The sequence below is a fragment of the Myotis nattereri genome (assembly GCF_964212035.1).
Source record: "Myotis nattereri genome assembly, chromosome: 4".
NCBI lineage: Eukaryota > Metazoa > Chordata > Mammalia > Chiroptera > Vespertilionidae > Myotis > Myotis nattereri.
Window position 1 is genome coordinate 619,710 of NC_138079.1, and position 22,443 is coordinate 642,152.

The 22,443-nt window shown below is 62.7% G+C and overlaps 1 protein-coding gene across 1 annotated transcript in view; it reads right to left on the bottom strand.

The window, feature by feature from the left end:
* Positions 1–1,891, bottom strand: part of MAP3K1 (mitogen-activated protein kinase kinase kinase 1) — a gene marked incomplete at its 5' end in the record, with an annotated part of 43,800 nt that extends 41,909 nt beyond the window's left edge. The window contains one exon of the mRNA XM_081090550.1: positions 1,554–1,891. Within this exon, the coding sequence (XP_080946676.1) occupies positions 1,554–1,891 (338 nt within the window). The remainder of the gene's footprint in view (positions 1–1,553) is intronic.
* Between the last annotated feature and the right edge of the window lie 20,552 nt (positions 1,892–22,443).

Genomic DNA, 22,443 nt, shown 5'->3' on the forward strand with positions numbered 1-22,443 from the left:
CAGCTGCGACCCCAGGACCAGGGGCAGACCGGAACCTTCTATGTTTAATACGAGTATCATTTATGCAATTCACATTTCACAAAAGCATTTTCTACACGTTCAATGTCTACATCCAAAGGCTAAACACGGAGGGAAATTCTGGACTAGAATGTCCTGGAACGCTCTGCAGACAGAAGGTCCCGGACCGAACCACTACGGCAACATGAAAACGGCCGATGGAGTTCCCTCCTGGGTATGAATGTAACTATTGTCAGAAAATTAAAATGCAGAGTTCAAATGAGACTTCACCGAGCAGCTCACAATGAAAGTGTTTATACCAACAGATTCAAATGAATTTTAACCCTCTTGACAAGGAAGTGGGGTGTGGGGGGGAAGCCGCTGTATTCCAAAGGCTGGAGAATAAACCTTTTACCACAAATAAAATCTCCAGGGGTGACATTCGGGGCGAGCATTCCGCGAGTGAGGCTCATTCTTAAGAGATGACTTGCTGATAAGCCATCAGCTCAGGACTCTGCGGTGACAAGCACCGTCCACCCGAGGGAAGGGCCGGTTATCAACGCGAACTTCACGGCGGCGGCGGCTCGGCTCCCGCAGCTCCTTCCACCGATGCCCGCACGGGCGGGTGCCGGCTGCACCCGCGAACAGCGGCCCCCCCAGAGCCGCTACAAGGACCAGGTTCGGGGGTTCGCGTTTTCTTCCGGAGCTTGTCGGTAGCTGGTTGCTTTCAAAGAACCACTCTCGCCACGTCCGCCCCATCCGCACGGACCGGGAGCGCGGGGCACGTCCCCGAGAGGCCGGTCCGGCGCGGACAGGAAGCTCGGCCGGTGCCGGCCTCGGAGCGCGGTCCGCTGACCATGTTTTGGGGTTGGGGTTGGGGTGCGCGCGCGCGCTCGCGGACAGCCTCCAAGTAAAACACGGAGGTTTCCCATAATCAAGTTTAAAAAAAAAGAGCCAGATCACTTGGCAGATGAACCGAAGCCCAGCTGGCCCCGGGCAGCCTCGGACTCCGGTAAAGGTCAGCGCGGCTCGGGCGGGGCGGCCGCCACGGAGGCGCTCCCAGCGGCTCCAAACGCACGGACCCCGGGGCACGCGCCGCTCGGACCCGGGGCACGACGACCCTGCCCCTGGGAAGGAACGTCCTGGCACGGGAAGGTGTGCAGGTGCCGGAACGCGCCCGGCCAGACGCGGGTGCGAGCTCCCCGCAGCCGCCCCGTGAGGCCGGGACCCGGAGAAGCGGACACACGCGCCCCCGCGCCAACGGCCGACCAAGTCGCCGCGGTCCTCGTGGTGCAGCCGCGTCCGGAACCAGGGCCGGTCCCGCGGCCGTGACAGGCGCCTCCGAGGCCGGGCCCGTGTCCGCCTCGGGCGGGCCGGTCCCGGTCGCGGGCCTCCCGCTGCCCCTGCGCCCCCGGGACACCGCCGGGGGGAGGGGGTCCCCGGGGCCCCCCGCGCACGCCTGTCACTCGGCCGCGAACAATCACGGATCCGGACCCGGAGGGCGCGCAGCCCCGCGCCCCGTCCCCGCCCCGCGCCCCGTCCCGCCCGCGGCTCACCCGGCGGCTGCAGGCGGCGGCTCCGCGGGCTCGGTCTCTGCGGCGCTCGCGTCTCCGCGGTCCCCGGGCTCCGGGGCGTGGGCGCCGGCGCGGCTGGCGGCTCCGGGGGGCGGCGGCTCGGGCACGGGCTGCGCAGCGCTGCCGCCCGCGGGCTCGGGCGCCGGGGACGGGGACCGGGGCGGGGCCGGCGGCGGGTCCAGCTCCACGCTCCGCACCTTGCGCAGCTGCCGCCGCCGCCAGTCCGCGCCCCGCGCCCCGCCCGCCTGCAGGGACCCCCCGCCCGCCTCCGCGCCCGCCAGTCCCGACGACGACGCGCGAGTCCCCGCCGCCGCCGCCATTTTCTGTCGCGGCCGCGTCCGCCAGGCGGAGGGCGGGGCGGGGGCGGGGCCGGGGCGGCGGGGCCGGGCCTTCTGCGCAGCCGCGGGGGGAGCGCGGCCGGGCCGGACGCAGGCGCGCGGGGCGGGGCTCCGGGGGGCGGGGCTCCGGGGCCGGAACAGGTCGCAGGTGGGCGGACGCCGCGCGCGGGGGCGGGACAGGGCCGGGGGTGTGTGTGTGGGGGGGGGTTCGGGGACAGCGGGGTTCGGGGACCGGCCGGAGGTAGAGGAGACGCCCGTGCGCGGGGCGCGGGGGACAAGGACCCGGGACCGGGGACCCCGAGGGCGGGGGGCGGGGGGAGCGCGCAGGTGGAGGGGACGCCCCGCGACGGGACTGCGCTCGGACCCGGTGTGCGGTGCGCGCGGGGGCCGCCGGCGGCGTGTTCACCTCGGCCGCCCGCCTGGGCGTCGGGGACCCGCGCGGACCAACCCCCTCCCCGCCCCCCGGACGGGCCCCCCGACGTCCCGCCGACCTCGGACCTGCGCGCTGGTGTTTGGAGCCCGAGTCCGCCCGCCCGAAGCGGCAGATACACTTCCCGGTCCGGGACCTGCGTGCCCAGCCGCAGCCCCGAGTCCGGGACCCGACCCGCGCCCGCGGGAGACACCTGCCCGGTGCGCCGCGGCGTCGGGGGAGGGACGAGGCGGGAGGGGCGCCCTCGGCCAGGTCTCCCCCCGCCCCCCACCCCCCGCCCCGTCCCTGCGCCCCGCCAGCCGCGGGGGAGGGACCGGGCGGGAGGGCGCCGGGCGGAGGGAGCGCACCTTTACGGGTTCGCGGTTTTCCGCCTTCTCGGGGCGCGGGGAGCCGCTGCGCCGCGTTCCTGTTTCCAGTCCCCCCAGCGCCGCGTCGGCGACGGGACACCTCCCGCCACCCCACCCACCGGGGCCCGCGCCCGGATCCCGCGAAGCCCCGAGACGGCGGGGGCGGGTCCCCTGAGCCGGAGGCCGAACCGCCCGCAGCGCCGCCCGGACTTGTCGGCGGGGGATGGGCCACGGGTCCTCCTCGGGCGTGAATGTCTCCGAGGGGGCGGGCCCCGGGGTTCTCACCGCCCAGCGGTCATCGCGGCCTCGTGTCTGAGTCTCCCCCACATCTGCCTGCGGGCACGGGAGGCAGTCACACCCCGCGGGGCACGTCCCGAAAGTCTAGGGGCGCCCGTTACGGCCTCGGGTCCTCGTGCGGCTGCAGTGACGCGCTGTCCACCGTGGCACGTGTGTCCCCCCAACCAAAGGGCAGTCCTGCCCGCGGCCACGCCCGCCGAGGCCCGACGGGGAAACCGTCCTCCCCTCCAGTTTAAACCCCAGAACCTCCCGGCGCGCAGGCACCTGCGACCCAGAGGACTGGGCGCCCCGCCCCGCCTCTCCGGGGCCCGATCGATCGGGGAGCAGCCGCGGAAGGGGTTCCCGCAAAACCACGGGCCCTTCCTCCTCCCGTGTCCGTCGCGATGAAAACTGGCCCCAGGGACGGGGTTCCGCTGCCACAGCGCCCGCTGGCCGGGTGCCCTGACCTCGGGCCGCAGCTCCGCCTGGACCTGGCTGGGCGCTGGTCTTCTGCCCGGTTTCTGGGGCTTTGAGTCATTTTCTCCGTAATCTTTTATGCAAATATTTGGGTTGTCCTTATGCATCTAGAGAGACACTGGGAAAAAATGTAAGAGAGAAAAGTAAAGGACACGCTCGATGGGTGGTGGTCTTCCTCTGCAGTGGGGGGTCCCCCTGGGGGGATTCAGCTCGGGCTGCTCCCACACCCCCCTCAGCGCCGCGAGCTGTGGCTCCTGCTCCGTGTCCCTTCCCAACGGCATGTGTCCAGCCGCGTGCACCCATTTCTTCTTTTAAAACAGATTTTTATTGATTTCAGGGAGGAAGGGAGAGAAAAGAGAGAGAAACATCAGTGATAGCAGAGAACCATGGATCGGCTGCCTCCTGCACACCCCTGACGGGACCCAGCCCACAACCCCGGCATGTGCCCTTGACCAGAATCGAACCTGGGACCTTCAGTCTGCAGGCTGACGCTCTACCCACTGAGCCACACCAGCCGGGGCCCTTGGTTTCTTTGAGGACATCAAGGAGACAGGTCTCTCCAGGCTGCTTGTGCGCAGAGGGCTCCCCGAGCTCCGCACTCCCATCCTCTCTGACAGCCGCTGCTATGGTGTCAGGTGCTGTGACCTCAGTGGCCTTGGCCCCACCTTTCCCAGGTCACTCCCCCCCTAGCGCTTCTGGGAACCCAGGTCGCCCAGGTGCCCACACAGCTCACGGAGGGCCCGCGTCCTGTTGCTGCCTCTCCTCCTGGCGCACAGATGTCCCCGACGTGGCCGTGGGCAGATCTCACCGGCACTGGCAGAAAGCACCTACTAAGCGCATGCAAGGCGTTTGCTTCTCCTCTGAGGATGTTGTTTGTTGTTTTCCATCCTTTCGGAGTTAAGTAGGTGAAACATTCCCTTCTAGAAATAGTCGTATTAGTGGGTATTCATCGAGCGAAATGACGTTTCAGATCCATCGGGGTGTGTGTGTGTGTGTGTTCACGCCTCTGTGAGATTGGGGTGGTGGGTAAACAAAGGGTAAGCTGTCACCTTACTCTCAGGCTGGAGAGGAATGTCCTGGAACACGCCAGGGAAGGTGGGGCTGGAACTTGGCTCCTCCGTGTGCTTTTCACCGAATTTCCCAGGTGTTTCCAGATGTTCAAAGTCAGAAAATCTCATCACCTGTGGGACAATGGGTCCCCAACAAGGACACTATGGTGACATGATAGTAGAAAGTTCCTTAACCCGTTTCTGCTGAGCTGCCTCATCAGTAACACCCGCCAGTCCCGGGACAGGGTGCCCGTGCCGAGCGCCCACGCCCATGGCACCTGCTCACCTGTCCTCCCCCCAGGTGAGCTACTCACCCCCAAGCTGGCTACACCTATTATACTGTCCTAAGGGAATTTAATTAAATTCTATTGAATTATTAAAAGATCAGTGTGTGAGTGCAAAAAGAAAGGTGTTCCAATGGAAACTAAGCTACGTGTTTTCAAAGACGAATGGTCAGGAGACTCGGAGAAAGTCTGTCGAATTAGTTGTGGGAATGATGACTGTCAAAGACTGAGAAAAATGCGTTTAAGTCTACAAGGACTTCCTTTGCAAGAACCTTTTCACTTTGCTTTAAAGAAACTAGATGTGGCTAGCCAGAGTGGCTCAGTGATTGAACCAGGAGGTCACAGTTCGATTCCCGGTCAGGGCACAGGCCGGGGTTGTGGGCTCGATCCCCAGTGTGGGGCGTGCAGGAGGCAGCCGATCCATGATTCTCATGATGGATGCTTCCATCTCTCCCTCTCCCTTCCTCTCGGAAATCAATAAAAATATATTTTAAAAAAAGAAACGAGATGTGGAAATTATAGACAATGATATTTGTGAGAAAGAGATATGGGACTCTAGTGAACCCACATGCAAAAGACCAAGGCACTCCAGGCCTACACGGGGTGAAAATCCCCAAACCACAAAACAAAACCTTGTTATTTATATTTTAAATTAAAATATTTAAGATATACAGGGTGGGGCAAAAGTAGGTTTACAGTGGGGAGTACACAAAACAGGGTTTATTCTTGTGTTATTACTTACTAATTCTTCTAGATTTTCCATAGGAACAAGTATAAACCTGTGGGGAGCGGCTACAGCGTTTGGACAGGATCAGGCCTCGGACTGACTTGTGGCAAAGCCACGTACAAGTCCCAGCTTGGAGGGCAAAGCCCTCCCAGCACAATTATAGCCAAAGGCTGTCGTTGTAAGCTTGACCTTATAGTCGGACCCTGCAGTCCTCGGTAGCTGAGGGATGTGGGCTGCAGGGGCTGCAGCACGTGCTGCCTAAACAAAGCTTGATAGAGTCCAGAGAATGGCAACAACAGGAAAAGAAGCAGATTTGAAGCTCACAAGAACATTGTAAACATCTTGCCCTTGTTTTGCTTCGTGTGGTCTGACTATAAAATAAAGCTCAGGCTTACAGGCGAGGTCACTGTTCCCTCATCCAGGCACAGCGGTCCACCTGGCCCCAACCGTATTCTCTCGTCCATCTTCTTTAATCCTTCACCGCCCTCCTCAGGTTCACCCCTGGCCGTGCTGGACCTACCTTCGCCCTGCCCTTGTCCATGTAAATATACGTGCTTCCCTTTCATTAACCAGCCACCTGGACATTCTGCATGCATTTGCATGGACTTAAAACCAGAAACTAAATTTCACAGTAAATAATGAAAAACAGCTGAACTGGGTGGGATTTTATATTTTAAAGTAGAACTGCGACTCATGAACATCTGATGCGTCCAACAGGAAGATCCCGCTTGCCTTCCTGCTCACGCTGAGGCTTCCAGTTCTGTGAATGAGCGTGTTGGGTGCTGGGTTTTGATGTCTGATGAGATATTCGTTTTCTGTTTGACTTTTGTAGCTTAGTCATGACTATCATTTTTGGCAAAAAAATATTAGAAACTGCATACATTTTCCCCAGGTTCTCTGCCACAGTCAGTGACTGTCTGTGAATTGCGACCTTGCTGGGTTCTCTCCTTTAGGACCCACTGCAGTGGCAGTGTTTACACCCCTGGCATTGGCAGCTCGCTGAGCAGTTTGTTACACACTGAGCTACGTACCAGCTGCTCACCCGTGGGGTGGATGACTCAGGAGTGCGTTCTATGGTGGTTTCTAGATTTCCCCGCGGGATTAACCCCAGGTCCCCACATTGGTGGCCAGCTCGGAAATGCACCCCTGTCAGCTGTCCTCCCTGCCTCCCTCCCTCCTTCTCTGCCGGCATCTCCTTCACCCCCCACGTCCACTCCACGCGGGAATCCTCCACAAGGCCTGCTTCTAGGGCAGCGGTTCTCAACCTTCTGGCCCTTTAAATACAGTTCCTTATGTTGTGACCCAACCATAGAATTATTTTCGTGGCTACTTCACAACTGTCATGTTGCTACTGCTATGAATCGTCATGTAAATATCTGACATGCAGGATGGTCTTAGGCGACCCCTGTGAAAGGGTTGTTCGACCGCCAAAGGGGTCGCGACCCACAGGTTGAGAACTGCTGTTCTAGGGGAACTCAGCTAGGGCGGAGACTGGCAGCAAAATAAAGCTGAAATTACATTAAGTGCATAGCACTTAGGACGTGCCCTGCAAACATCAGCTCACCTCCACATTGAAAATAAGTTATCACAGGTCAGTTAACCACACACGGAGTTGAAATTATGCATTTAAGACTCAGTCCTCCTAAATATGCAAATCACTCCCAGTGATAGCTTTACAAAACTTTTATTATTTTGAAGAGTTTTACTGTAATAAAAGCTTTACATCTGAAGACTTGAGGTGAGTCTCTAACATCCCCAAGGACACGCTCTGCGGGCTCCCTGTCTGCCGGCAGCGGAGCCGCTGACACACGAAGGCCTCCGACCCCTGACTGATTTTGGGCTGTGAATCCCCACTGGTTTTTAGAGAGTGGAAGGGAGGGGGGACAGAGAGAAACTTCGATGTGAGAGAGACACATGGGGGGGAGGGGGGTGGCCTTCACACACACCCCAACCTGGGGCCGGGGATGGAGCCTGTGACCCAGGTACATGCCCTTGACCGAACCCAAGCCGGGCCCTTTGGTCCGAGCACCGACGCCCTATCCCCCCGAGCGGAATCGGTGAGGGCCCTTCTTGGTTTCGATTTTATGTGAGGAACTGTCAGTTTTATTTCGACTTTTGCTTTGGATGCTGGTGTTGGCGCCACACTTCCGTCCGCCTCGGAGGGGCTAAGCCAGGACCCCAGGCCGACGGGTGACGGTGAGACATGGCGCCCGCCCGGCAGCCTCGGCCGCGCAGCTCCGCGCTCCCAGGGCACCCGCTCCGACATCTGGACAAACAGCCCTTGCGACGTCTTTTCTTCACGGGAGACGACGACACCTCCCCTTGTGTTCCGCAGCCAACGGGCCTCCTCGGTGCCGCGCAGGGCGGGCGTTTGGAAAAGCCCGCGGTCATTTTCCGAGGACACGGCAGTCGCTTCCCCTCCCGGCCTCCCTGTCGCCCTTTTCCCAGGAAGGAGCCTGGACGGGGGGCGTTTCGCACCTATTTCCCGGCGGAGTTTTGTGAAAGTCTGACGGGCAGAGGCCCCGGGGCCGGTTGCTGTCCTGCCGCATCCCAGGGCTGCGAGGCCGGCGTCCTGCCCGCCGTGGGCCTGGCGAGGGTGGCAACTTCCGCTTTCACCTCCACAGTGTTTCCTACCTGTTAAAACAGGCGTGTTTCCTTTTTAAAACAACACAGTGCATGACAGATCGCCAACCTGTAACTGTAAATACAGCGTCAGCAGCCTTCGCACTTCAGGCTGCGACCACACACGTTCCCGCCGCACCCCGCCCGCCGCCGGGAGTCACACGGAGCGCTCGGCCGGTTAAAAAGCCAACGACACCTCCTGGCATCGGCCAGTCCGCGCCCCGAGCCCACCGGCCCGCCTTCCCGCTCTGACCACAGACAACTTCAGAGAAACACAGTTTCCCAGGCCCCGCTTCTCAGAGCCCTTCCCTCGGGGTCTGACTGCGGCGAGTTCCTCCGTGAGGGGTGCTCATGCCGGGGTTTGCTTCCCAGACAAAGAGACGCAGACGCAGACGCGAGGAACCCGCTCAGCACCCGCCGCGATGGAGTGACAGGCGGACAGCTCAGGCGCTGCGCCTGCTCCCGCTGCCGGGCCTGGGGGGACGCCGGCCGGCTGGAACGAGGGCGCGAGACCAGGGAGGCAGGTGGGCAGGAGGGACCCTCAGGTACCCACTTGGGGGGAGGGCTCCTGCGGGGGGCACGAGGGGGGGGAGGGGGAGGCATGGCCCAGGCCCAACGAGAGGGATTGCAGCTGCCAGCGCCTCTCCTGCTGCTGCCTCTTAGCCACCCCCCTCGTGTCCCCAGAAAGCCAGTCAGAAACGAACACGGCCGTGCCCTGTCCCAGATACATAAAAATAACGTTACTGTACACGACCCGCAGCGAGCCAGATTCTCTGCATTTTTTTCCAATTTCCAAAAATAGTTGGGACTTTCTGCCAGCGAGCGAGGCTTGGATTCCCAGGAAGAGCACGTCAGCGCGGACACAAGGAGCTGCTGGAGAGCGGCTCTCGGGCCTCTGCCCTCCGCCCGCCCGCCCGCTGACAGCCGAGCAGAGCGTCCTGCAGGGGAGACGGTGGCCGTGGCGTCAGGGAGACGGGCTCGTCCGTCCGTGGAAACATCGGCCGCCTTTCCCGTCCTGGGATCCGGCCCTTTCCTTACCGGTTTGAGGACTCGCTCATCCGAAGGCGCAGAACCCTCTGCCACTGTCTAAGCCACAAGGACCAGGTACCGATCGCCCAGCCTCCCTTGCAGCTAGAATCTGGGCCCGTGGCGTTGGCTCCCCGTTGAGGGCCCCAGGGTGCTGAGACGTTTGGTTCAACAACATTCAGGAAGACGGTTCCGGAAACGCTTCTTTGGACTCTCTCTTCCCACCTCAGTTGTCCGTCTCCACCCAGCTGCTCACGGAGCATCGGCCACGGGAAACGTCCGTGCTTCTCCCTGATGAATCCGGAGCTTCCACTGGGGACGAAGGCGCTGTTCTCTCGCCACCTCGGCAGCTCACGCCTGGGCGCCCACAGGAAGCGTCGGCCGGTCAGCCCTCAGCTCTGCCCGGGGGGACGGGGCAGGAACGACGGTCGCGATGGTCTCAGCTGGACCGGCCGCCGCGGCGGGTCTCACTCCAGAATCGAGACTTGACGGGGATGGAGGCACCGCGGCAGCGCTGTGGCCGGGGCCGGTTCCTCTCGAAGGGCTTGGGTTTAATTTGCCTGCCGCTCGTTACTGACTTACCTTCTGCTGTGACGGAGGCCGAAGGAGGCAAGCCCAGGGCCCAGCCTCAGAGGCGTCCGGACGCAAATGGACGGGTACCCGTCTCTGGCAATCGGTCCCAGGCGAGCGCAGGCCAGCTGGCCGGCCCCTCGCCGCTCTCTGCAGACTGCGAGTCTGTGGGAACGCGGGCTGATCCGCGAGGCTGAGCTGGTCTGGTCTCATGCTTAGTAGCTGCTGTATCGCTTTCCACACGGACAACTGTAACCCACTGTCGCCCCGTCCTGCGCACAGAAGAATAAGGGTTAGGCAATGCTTCAGAAGTTACCAAACTGGTTGGAAAAACAGAGTGAGGATTTTGAAATCCTAATTTACAAATGACTTATCTTCTTATTAACCATTAGAAGTCACTCATAAAAGTCGTATGTGTGTTGTAATCATTAGCATCTCCTGGAGGAGACACAATACAACAGAAGAGATGTGGTCAGTTTCACAGATGACGGAGCAAAGGGGACCCGGAATCGGGGAACCAGGAGGTGCCCCGTGTCATGTGTAAGTGGGACGTGTAACCCCATGGATACGATGTATCTATTTGTATATAAGTGGGACATGTAACCCCCATGGATACGATGTATCTATAGGTGTGGAAACACATAAGCAACTTTTTTTCTGGTCTGACAATCATGAACAGTGGGTTAGGTTTTATTTAATGTCCAGTTGAAAGCTGTTCAGTGGAGCCTTCTAACCACTGACTACGGGACAGTTTCTTTTTAACATAAACGGTGCTCTCTGGGCAGTGAGGATAGAGCCCATTTAGATTTTCCCTATGTTCTTTCCATAGTAAAGGACTGGATCATGCTACTTTAAAATTCAAGATCACTGCCCATTCTGCTAGTCACAGCTTTGGGAAGGTGGGGAGCGACCACAGAGCTGGAGGAGAGCATTATGGGGGATCTCAGGAATCCAGGTAGACTCCCCATTAGCGTATGTATCCACTGCAGTCATGGCAGCAGTTTAGTCTGGGCAGCAATGGTTCTAGTTTAAAAAATTCTAAAACGTAAAAAAGCACTTAAAGGGCCACCAGAACAAGTTACCTGCAGCCACATCCCCTGGGGAGCCATGGGGGACCCACCCCGAGAGCTCCACGGCTGCTGCAGATTCGGGGTGTGGGACCCCCAGAGCTCCACGGCTGCTGCAGATTCGGGGTGGGGGACCCCCAGAGCTCCACAGCTGCTGCAGATTCGGGGTGTGGGACCCCCAGAGCTCCATGGCTGCTGCAGATTCGGGGTGTGGGACCCCCAGAGCTTCACGGCTGCTGCAGATTCGGGGAACCAGGAGGTGCCCTGTGTCATGTGAAAGTGGGAGGTGTAACCCCTGTGGATACGATGTATCCATTTGTATATAAGTGGGATGTGTAACCCCGTGGATACGATGTATCCATTTGTATATAAGTGGGAGGTGTAACCCCTGTGGATACGATGTATCCATTTGTATATAAGTGGGATGTGTAACCCCATGGGCCCTGGGCGTGTCTCCTTCGGCCTCCGCCCTTCCTCAGCCACGGCTACTCCTGTGGTTTGCTGCTTCCTGTTGCCCTGTCCGGCCCCACAGACCTGACGACAGCCCGGCCCTCGGTGCTTTGGTTCGGCAGCAGCACCAGGGCTGCCTCAGCCCCGACTGGACGGCGAGGAGACGGAGGGCGATGGGCGGAGCCCAGCGGCCACCCGCTCCCCCAGAAGAAACGCCCCCCTTGTCTCCGGCACAGAATTCCCCATAACCAGGTGCTGCCTGTTAACTATTATAAACAGAATTTAATGCACAGCCGCGGTCTGAGGGCTTATAACCGCCGCCCAGAGGCCTGGGGAAGGGACAGGCACGGCCACAGCAGGAGCGAGGTTGTCTGCAGTGAGCGAGGGCGCACCCCCTGAAAAACACAGTGAGCCGGGTGCCCGTGAGTCAGGCAGCCGTGGGAGCCTTTCCACAGAGGGTGCTTCTCTCCACGGGCCTGGGGTTCAGGATGTGGAGTCTGGGACATTGACGGCCCGAGGATTCACGGCGAAGGGCAGAGGAGCCAGGGGGCGTGGGACCCACTGTCTCTCTGTTCCTGCTGCCTGAGAACCATGCTCTATGTCTCTGTTCTGAGGGTTTATTTTATTCTTTTATCCTCACCGAGGATATTTTTCCATTGATTTTTAGGGAGTAGGAGAGGGAGAGACAGAGAGACACATCGACGGGTTGCCTCCCACATGCCCCTGATGAGGGTCGGGAGCCCGCAACCGCGGGACGTGCCCTTGACCGGAATCGAACCTGGGACCCTTCAGTCTGCAGGCCGACGCTCTATCCACTGAGCCAAACCAGCCAGAGCCTGAATGGTTTATTTAGCCAGACCCGCACCCTGGGCAACATGGGGTCTCAGAGACGACTGGGGTGTCACGGAGGACGGCCTGGAGCCTCTGCCCGGGGCTCCATCTCTCACCACCCTGATCCCACCAGGACCAGCCGTCAGCGTCCCCGGGTGCAGGGCTGAGTCCCGCCTGCCGGAGGCTGAACCTCGGGCGCTCACGCTCTGGGCCTGTGTTCACAGCGTCGGTCGCCCACGTGGACGGGCGAGAATCAGACCCCAGTGGAAAGCGGGTGGTTACTGACACGCTCAGCGTCCGCCTGGCAGCTGAGGGATGCGTGTGCGATGCACACGTAGGTCACACACTCGCTTCCCCCTGGAGCCGGGCGCTGCGCCCTCAGGATCCGCCCGCACTGAGCTTCGGTGCCAGAGAAGAGAGTGAACGCCCCACGTCCACACTCTGTCCGTTCGGCATTACACACGGGCGTGCTCTCCCCTACCGGCCCGAGTGAGACACAGACAGGAAGTGCAAAGGGAGGGAAGGGGCCGGAATGCTCGCATCTCCTTCCTGCTCCGGCCGCGTAACTCCCAGATGGCTGCTCGCGGGACAAGCCCGTCCTGAGCAGGAGGCGGGGGTCCCAACTGGCATGCACACGGCTGTTCGACACGCATCGCCTGTTTTGTCTCGGCATCGGCCTATGCAGGAGGCGTGATTATTACCTGGAATCACAGACGGTGGCACTGAGGCACCGATGGTCACCCAACCCGTCCGGGGCCTCAACACGACGCAGGAGGGACTCGCATGTGGCCGACGCCAGCTGAGCTGGATCGCAGGTCCTGGCAATTGTCATCACACGGATCAGTGAGTACCAGGGGCTCACCCACCTGCCCGGTGGCCTGTCTCACCCGCCTGGGTGGTGCCCAGCGAAGCTGCAGGATCCAGAGCAGGATGGCCTGGGAGCCAGGACTCCGACTTTTGTTTTGTTGTTTTGTGTGCTGCCTGTTCTAATGCGCCCCACCTGGCCTCTCAGCCTCTCGCCCTGTTTCCGAGCCCCATTGGGGCGTGGGCTGGTCTGGCACAGGGGCACCCAGCGGGAGCCTCCCCAGGCTGGGTGCTCCCAAGGGGCTGGTGCCTGGCAGGGCTCACTGTCCCCCTCAAGTCCACGCCCCTCCCTTCCCTGTTTACCATCCCTGCCCACCAGCCCGCTCTCCCACAGGCACCTGGGGGCTCCTCCAGCTGTCCTGGGGCCCCCAGGCTCCCCCCTGCTCTGTGCCAGAGGCCCCTGTGCCCCGGGGCAGCTCTGGTGGGACAGACTCTGCACCTGTAAGGTGCCCTGTCCAGGCCCCAGGCCCCAGAAAGGGTGCAGGGACCCCAGGCTGCGGCCCGTCCTTCCAGGCCCGGTGGCTGCGGGCGGAGCGGGAATGGCCTGGAGAACCGGGAGGAAGGAGAAGAGCCGGGGATGGCAGGTCAGACCGGCCCAGGCAGGGCCCTGTGCTGAGGGAGTCTCCTTCCTCCAGGGAACGTGGAGGCCGCGGGAGAGGAAGGCACAGGCCACCTGCCCAGCGTCGCGCCCGCCCCCGGAGCTCAGCCCCCATGACGGGCCTGCCCCGCGCGAAGACGTCCACTCTGTGCAGCAGCAGAACTGGATTCGGGTCAGCACCCCCTTTGCCCCCCCTGCCCCCCCCCCCCCGCCGTGGGTCCGCCTGCCGCCAGGCCCTGTGTCCGTGGCCTCCTGCCTCCTCGGCCACCCAGGGATGGTTCATGCGAAGGACCAGGACTTACGGGCGGAGCCGCTGGGGGTGCCGGGGGTTTGTCTCCGAACCCGCACGCTCCTTTCCCCGCAGGCCCTGCCGGGCGTCACGGCCCCGCCTGGCCCTGTGGCCAGTGGAGTCCCGGTTGGCGACGGCATGGCCGCAGGCCAGGAGGGCTCGCCCGGAGCAGCAGTCACGGGCCACACACAAGTCCATCTGGGAGGGAAGAACGGACGCCTGTGGGTCTCAGACCAGCGCGATCTCTGCTCCTCCCGGGGGCCCCGGTCCGAGTGCTGGGACCCGGCGTGGACGGGACCCTGGCGTGGGCGGCACACGCAGGGAGCGGCCTTGGTGCTGCGTGCCACAGCTGCCCCATCCACTTCCTCAGCTGCCCGGTCCGTCCTGCCTCCCCTCCCCGCCCCCCAGCCGCCCGGTCCGTCCTGCCCCCCCCTCCCCGCCCCCCAGCCGCCCGGTCCGTCCTGCCCCCCTCCCCGCCCCCAGCTGCCCACCTGTGCCGGCCTTCATGAACAGCAGCACCTGGCAGGGGTGTCTGTGTGCCCAGGCAGCTCAGCATTTTTATTTCATTTATTTTAAAACATTTTTTTATTGATCTCAGAGAGGAAGGAAGAGGGAGAGGGAAACATCCATGATGAGAGAGAATAATTGATCAGCTGCCTCCTGCACGCCCCACACTAGGGATCAAGCCCACAACCCGGGCCTGTGCCCTGACCGGGAATCGAACCGTGACCTCCTGGTTCATAGGTTGATGCTCAACCACTGACCCACCCAGCCCGGTCAGCTTAACATTAAAAAAAAGGAATCTTAAGCGCTCAAGTCCCATAAGGATATGGGGGTGCCTTTGGGGAGCGGCTACCGCATTTGGACAGGTCCAAGCCTGGGACTGATGAGAGGGCACGATCCTCTCGTGGCAAAGCCACGTGCAGGTCCCAGCACCACTACAGCCAAAGGCTCTGGCTGTGAGCTTGACCTGATGGTCGGAACCTGTGGCCCCCGTGGCTGAGTGATGTGGGCTGCGGAGGGGCAGCAAGTAAACAAAGCTGGATCAGGTGCATGTGACTGAGTGGATTCGAAACCCGAGGGAACGTTGTAAACATCTCAACCCGCCCTCGCTTTGCCTCGTGGGATCGGCTATGAAATAAAGACGCGGCTTGCGGGCCGTGGCGCTGTCGCTGTGTCTCCATCAGTGAGGACAGCGTCCCATCGAGCCCCAGCTTCATTCTCTTGTCGTCTTTTCTCATCCTTCGCCCCCTCTCAGGCTCACCCATGGCCGTGCTGGTGTGACACAGGTGCCTGTGGGGCTGAGTGCGGAGTCCCCCCCGCATCCCCGCCCCCCCCCCCCCCCCCCCCCCCGTCAGCCCAGCCGCCCTCCACTTGGCCTCAAGCCGGGTCCCTCCTGTGGCTATAAAAGGGCGAAGGCTTAGGTTTGGGAGGGGGACGGTGAGAACTGGCAAAGCCTCGAGGGGCTGCCCCAGCCCCGGGGTTACCGTCCACGCTGTCCCCACAGCCTCCGCTCGGACACCGTGAGCCACGCCGCGTGGCTGCCCCTCGTGTTCTGCGTGTGCCGTGGACTTTATTTTGTTTTGCGAAGAAGCAAATGGACAGAAGCATTAGGGTGGGGGAGGGTAGGGGTGTGGGGAGGGTGGGACGTTAATTCCAGGTGCTTTGCAAACAGGACTCGGCCAGCGCGGTTCCCGCCAGGACGGCCTTGCCATACGTTCCCCGCGTCGTAGGCAGTGGTTTGGGGCAGCGCCACCTGCTAAGGGGCGGTGTGCACTGAGCTGCAGCCATGCACGGCTGAGAACAGGGAGCTCACAGGCCTGCCTCCACCTCCCTCCGGAGCATTCCGCCGGCTGACGCTCCGGGGTCGTGGGAAACGTGTCCGGGTCAGGCTCGCTCACCGGAGCCAAGTGCCACCTTCTCACGGTGGACCAGCTGCTCCCGCGGCCCTGCCCCCTGGGGTCCCGTGCACAGGCCTGGCCGCGGGGCTGCGGAGGGTGAGGAGCGGAGGTGCCTGTGGCCTCTCTCAGCCGCTGGACATGCCGGGGAGGCGCCCGGCAGGTGCTGCCTTTCTATAAACGGACGATTTATAAACGGAGCCGACAACTGGGCAAACAGCGCGGGGGGAGGGGCTGGCATTCCTGTGGCCTCGCTGACGGCTCTGCGCTGGGGAGGGCCCGGGGCTGGAGGAGCCGGGCTGGGCCTCAGCTGCCCGAGGGGCCAGGAGACGAACCAGGTCAGCGGGCTCAGCCCCTGGGCCTGTGGCCTCCTCCCTCCCGCACTGGACGGAGCTGCCCCTCCCTCCGCGGGGCGGGAGCGGGAGCGGGAATGGCCTGGAGAAGTCGGGGCGAAGGAGAGGTGCCGGGAGGTGGGGTTCAGACTCGGTTAGGCAGGTCCCTGTGAGGCCAAGGGTGGTGTTTCCACCAGTGACCCGGGGGGGGGGGGCAGTGCCCTGAGGGCTGGGGAGCGTCAGACACACGCATCTCAGTCCCCCTCGGCTGTGTGTCCATGGCTGTGCGTGTCTGCGTGTCTGCGTGTCTGCGGTCTGCGGTCTGCGGTCCGGCTGCCGGCACGGGGACAGGCCTCCGCCCTCAGGAGGTCCTGTTACAAAGCGTCCCCTGGGCCTCCCGACCTCGCACCGCAGTGTCCACGGCTTCTGGTCATTCCTGGGATGAGTGTCCGCCGAGAGCAGCTCAGTGCGGTCCCTGGGCCGAGGGCGCCCACGGCTCCTGTGGCCACACCTGCTTGTTGGGCCTCGGGCCTGGCTCGTGGGGAGGTGGAGGGTGCTGGTCCTGGTGTCTCCCCGACCGCACTCTGCGCTTCTCTCGGGGGAGCGGACTGCAGACCCGGGCCTTGCTGACGGGCGTGGACGTCACAGGCCCGGGGAGGGGGGTTATGAGCCGGTGCACAGGCCGTACAGGCCGCGTGGGGCTGGAGGCGGTGGCCGCTCTGGGGGTCCAGACGGGACGGCTGGTGCCAGGGATGGGCTCCACCCACATCCGAGTGGGACCGAGGCACCGAGGTGGACTCTTGCTGGTGGTGGGCAGCTTGTGTGCGTGGACACCCCCAGAATCCCGCCTCCAGGCATCTCAGCTCCGCTGCGGCGAGTCCAGGCACCCGCCAGAGACCGTATGTGGTCAGACACCAGGCCGGTGACAAGGTGACAGGTCGGAACGAGGGGCGTGGAAATCCCCCGGGGACAGGGGAGGCCCGGGAAGCGCCGGGTGTGTGTGTGTGTGTGTGTGTGTGTGTGCGCGCGCGCGCTGGGAGGAGCTGCTGTCTTATAGAAGCGACTCCTCACGGGGACCGGCCGGGTGAATGGGGACCTGACCTTCCTCCTTCCCAGCCTCCGTCTCCTCCTCTGCACAGGCCTGGCCACGGCACCCGGTGTCAGAGCGGCATTCTCGGGCACTGAGGGCCTGCCGGGGGGGCGGAGAAACCACGTGGGTGGTGGCGTCGTCCCTGTAACCGTTCCCTGTCACATGGAAACATTAGGCGGACCCGGAAGGGCCTTCGCCACAGCAGCACGGGGAGCCCCGGGCTCAGGCCCACCCTGTGCTCAGCCGCGCTCCGGGGGCGCCCCCTCCATGTGGGGAGGCTGCACGCGGGGCTGGGACGTGGACCGGGCACCGCCTCCGCAGCAGCTCCCGCCGCGGCCATCAACACCAGGCTGTGCCCGGGACAGCGAGCGAGCGAGACACGCCGCCCAGGCCAGGAGGGTGGCTCTGGCCACAGACACTCCTGGCTCAGAGGGATCGTCAGGGCTCAGTAAACGCCGAGTGGGCAGCGTGCACAGGGCGCCTATTGGGACGAAATGGGGAAAAGGGGAAACGCCACGCTCCGCCCACGGCCTCGCTCAAGTCGACGCCGCTCATGGGGGAAAGAGCCCCGTCCACGCTCTGCATGTGACACGAATCAGGAGCTTAAATCTGTGTGAGGACGTTCCTGTCCCCGGAAATGGGGTGTGCACGTGTGCGCATGCATGTGTGCACACATGCATATGCATGTGTGTATGTGTATGCATGTGTATGCGCATGCATATGCATGTGTGTATGTGTATGCATGTGTGCGTGTGTGTTTGTGGGTGAATGGCCAGTCGCCGAGGGCGTGGCGCCGTCACAGGTCCGCGCAGGAGGCCAGCCTGCGGGATGGCGAACTCCCGGGGGACCGGCCCCTCTTCCCGGAGGGGAAGGCTCTCTGGCTGTGGGTTTGCCCCCTCGGCACCTCTTCCCGACCTTCTCCGGCCCGGTGTTCTCACGGTAACGGCCGCGCTGAGCGTCTGACCCGGAAACGCCAGAGACGCCCTGAAGCGAGTGCAGATACAGACGGAGCCGCGCCCATCAAGAGGGAGACCGTCACGTGCTGACCTGGGAGCCCACAAAGGACCGCGATGACGGAGGCTTTAAAAATGCGGCTTCACAGGGCGTTTTAACGGCCTCACAGCGAGTGAGGAAAAGCAGAGCACAGAGCTATTTGGGCACAAATCCAGAGAAAAAGGAAAAGACTTGAAATTAATAAAAAGAAAGATGAGCCGTGGCCGAAACCGGTTTGGCTCAGTGGATAGAGCGTCGGCTTGCGGACTGAAGGGTCCCAGGTTCGATTCCGGTCAGGGGCATGTACCTGGGTTGCGGGCACATCCCCAGTAGGAGATGTGCAGGAGGCAGCTGATCGATGTTTCTCTCTCATCGATGTTTCTAACTCTCTATCTCTCTCCCTTCCTCTCTGTAGGAAATCAGTAAAGTATATTTAAAAAAAAGAAAAAAAAAAGAAAGATGAACCGTGATCATGCAGGTGGCAGGCTTAGGTGTGCTTTTAATTCTCTTCGATTTTTCTGTATATTCTACAATGGGCAGTTTTAAATTTATTTTCATAGATTTGCTTTAGAGGAGAAAAGAAACAGTGAATGCACTTTAACCCTGGCATGTCAAACTCGCGGCCACAACGGATATTTCTGTGGCCCAGCCAACATGATGGGATGTAAGAAATGTTTTAACAAAAATTCCGTAACTTACTTCTTACAATATCCTGTTATGCATAATTATTAATAACGAACTACAACTTTTGCTAGTGACTGATGACTGTCGTCGTGTTGCATTCGTTTCCCTAGCGCCTTACGCGCAGGCGCACCATTTCCCTCCACTAATACCAGCAGCGAATGTTCTGGCAGCCGGTGGCCACGTCATTAGTCCCGGACTGACTTGTTTGGTGTGGCAACAGGAAATGTCTCACTTTTGGAGAACAAGAAAAATAGGTTTCTTTGTGTTACTCATTAATTTGTGCAGTTATTCATGTTCAAGAAAAATAATAATTTTTGTTAAAATGTCCTGTTATTCTATGTTAACGATGACTCGTTTATTTCAGCCCTTTGTAATCAGCACGTCTCCATCGCAATAAACCTCCGTTTCTAGGAAAATGGAAGCTTTTGTTTTTTTGCGGCCACATGCACTTACACCTTGTCTATCCGCCCGTCGTAGCCTTTGATTGACAGGCTCTAGCCCTGCCATGGAAACCCACCGCCGAGGGGGGACTGCTGCTCAGAGGCCCCGAACCGTCCAAGCGCAGGGGTGGGAACCGGGTCCGGAGCAGGCAGCCCGGCCCCCAAGCCGGCGGCTCCTGCCATCGGCCCCCCCATCCCCCCGGGGTCCCTTTCCTCCCGGAGGCGGGTGCTGAGGTCCAGGAGCCAGCACCTGCTCCTGGCAGACCCCCCTCGGTTGCCTGGGGAGCGGGTTTGTTTCGGGGTCGCCGGGTGTGCAGCTGCTCGGCCGCCATTCGGGCCCCCGCTCGCCGCCGTCCTGAGTGGTTTCGGGCGGCGCTGGGTGGGCCTCCTGGTTCTCCCAGTGCACCCGTGGGCGCCAGGACCCGCGGAGGCCGGCTGGGGTCCGGCTGCTGTCCCTCCCTGAGCCAGTGACGGAGACGGGACGTTCACCCCGGTGCTGCCGGCAGCAGGGAGAGCAGCAGGCCACCCACCCGTCTGCTCCGCGCCCACAGCCGCTGCTTGTGTTGGGCAGAAGGACAGAGCCCAGGGAGAGAGGGCATCACAGGCATGGAGGCGGGCACGGGACGCTGGTTGCGGGTGACGGGTGACAGGCAATGCGGGCGGCGGGGGTCGCCGAGGGCGGGTGCCTCGGGACGGATGGTCACAGCCGAGGTTGTCTTTCCGCGTCGGCGGCTCTCGGACAGGAGGACGGACGGCATTCAGAGCCGTGCAGCTCCCAGCCCCAGGCGTGCGGCTCCCGGCCCCAGGCGTGCGGCTGCCGGTCCCAGGCGTGCGGCTCCCGGCCCCAGGCGTGCAGCTCCCAGCCCCAGGCGTGCGGCTCCCAGCCCCAGGCGTGCGGCTCCCGGCCCCAGGCGTGCGGCTCCCGGCCCCAGGCGTGCGGCTGCCGGTCCCAGGCGTGCGGCTCCCGGCCCCAGGCGTGCGGCTCCCGGTCCCAGGCGTGCGGCTCCCAGCCCCAGGCGTGCGGCTCCCGGCCCCAGGCGTGCGGCTCCCAGCCCCAGGCGTGCGGCTCCCGGCCCCAGGCGTGCGGCTGCCGGTCCCAGGCGTGCGGCTCCCGGCCCCAGGCGTGCGGCTCCCGGCCCAGGCGTGCGGCTCCCGGCCCCAGGCGTGCGGCTCCCGGTCCCAGGCGTGCGGCTCCCGGTCCCAGGCGTGCGGCTCCCGGCCCAGGCGTGCGGCTCCCGGCCCCAGGCGTGCAGCTCCCGGTCCCAGGCGTGCGGCTCCCGGCCTCAGGCGTGCGGCTCCCGGCCGCAGGCGTGCGGCTCCCGGCCCCAGGCGTGCAGCTCCCGCAGGTGAGAAGGTGCTTTGCAATCGGAACAGAGCGGCATGGCTAATGGAGGTGACCAGCGCCGCTGATAACTGGCTGGGCCCAGAGCTCCGGTTCTGCCCCAGCAAAGCCTGGACGCCTGGAGCTTGGGTTCGGAGGACGGGGACCAGATTAAAAAAACCAGGGTTTACAAAGCAGCTGATGAGGGGCTGTGGGTCCTTTGGTGAAATAATTGTTGTTGTTGTTAATCTTCACCTGGTAATATTTTCCCCATTGATTTTTAGGGGGCGGGGGGAGAGACAGCAATTGGTTGCCTCCCAAATGCGCCCGAGCGGAGCCAGGGAAGAAACCACAACCCAGGTATGGGCCCTGGACCGGGAGTCGAACCCAGGACCCTTTGGTGTGAAGGCCGACGTTCTAACCACTGAGCGGACTGGCCAGGGCCACGTTTGTGGGAATTAATTTATTGAAAATAATCTCTTATAGATTCTGGGTTCTCGGCGTGGAAGGAACAAATCTTTTGGGCCGGAACTACAGATGGGCGGGGACTGTGGGTGGGTGAGACTGTGGGTGGGGGGGGACTAGGTGGGTGGGGACTGTGGGTGGGTGAGACTGGGTGGGTGGGTCTGTGGGTGGGCGGCGACTGTGGGTGGGCGGGGCTATGATGGGGTGGGGACTAGGTGGGCGGGGACTGGGTGGGAGCTGTGAGTGGGCAGGGACTGTGGGTGGGCAGGGACTGTGGGTGGGTGAGACTGGGTGGGTGGGTCTGTGGGTGGGCGGTGACTGGGTGGGCGGGGACTGTGGGTGGGCGGGGACTGGGTGGGCGGGGACTGTGGGTGGGTGAGACTGGGTGGGTGGGTCTGTGGGTGGGCGGGGACTGGGTGGGGGGGCGCGGGGCGGGGCGGGGGCTGCGGGGGTTGGGGGGCTGGAAACTCACCCGGCTGTGCCTCTCCTTCCGCGTCAGGAAGACAGGCCCCGGGTGGCCCGCGCCCCTGATTTCTTTAAAAAGCTGGATCTCCATTTTAAGGAGGGAAATCGTTTGACTTGTAAACATGGGTCCTGAAAGCTTTTTAAAGGTGATTTGCAGGCCAAGCGCCAGGCTTCCAGGCTGCGGGGTGGCCTCGAAGCACACGCTTCCGTCCGCGCGAAACCCCGGACGGAGCGGACACCGCCCGACCCGCTGCGCACTCGGGGTGCAGGCCTGGGGCGCCCGGGGGGCCGCGGCTCCGGGGACTCGGTTCTGGCCGGGACCTGGGACTCAGGGCCCCGAACTCCCGGTTCCTCTGAGCTCTTCCCCGCGGGTGCGCTGGGTCTGCCCTTGCAGGGGTGTGGGTCCCCGCCCCCCACCTGGGCCACGGCGCCCCGAGCCGGACAGCGTCCCGCTAGCGCCCGCGTGGCCCGGGACCTCCCGCTGGGACGGAGGCCTGGGGTCACCCGGGCCCCGAGTCCTGACCTGCGCCCACAGCGCCCGGGCGGAGCGTGCGGACCGCGGGCGGGACCGAGCCCCACGGAGCAGGCGCCCGGCCTGCTGGGCCCTGGAGCGGGGTCTGCAGCGCATACAGCTGGCGCTCAGTAGAGCCTGCTTTCCCCACGCCCATCCTCCCCGTCCCGCCCGCCCCCCGGAAGCGGGTGCAGTGGTGAGCAGCCGGGTGGGGGTCCCCTGGCAGGAGCCGCCGAGGGCCGATTCTCCGCCGGCCGTGGCTGTGGCCGCGTCTGTGCGATGGGACGCGGCGCCAGGCGGGTGTTTCATAAACCAAGTTCCCAGGAGGCGCGGAGCTGAACCCTGTCCCTGACTCAACAGCTGCGTCCTCGTCCGGGAGCCGGTGGTCTGGCCAGGCCTCGGGGCTGGTCCAGGCGCCCCGCCCGAGG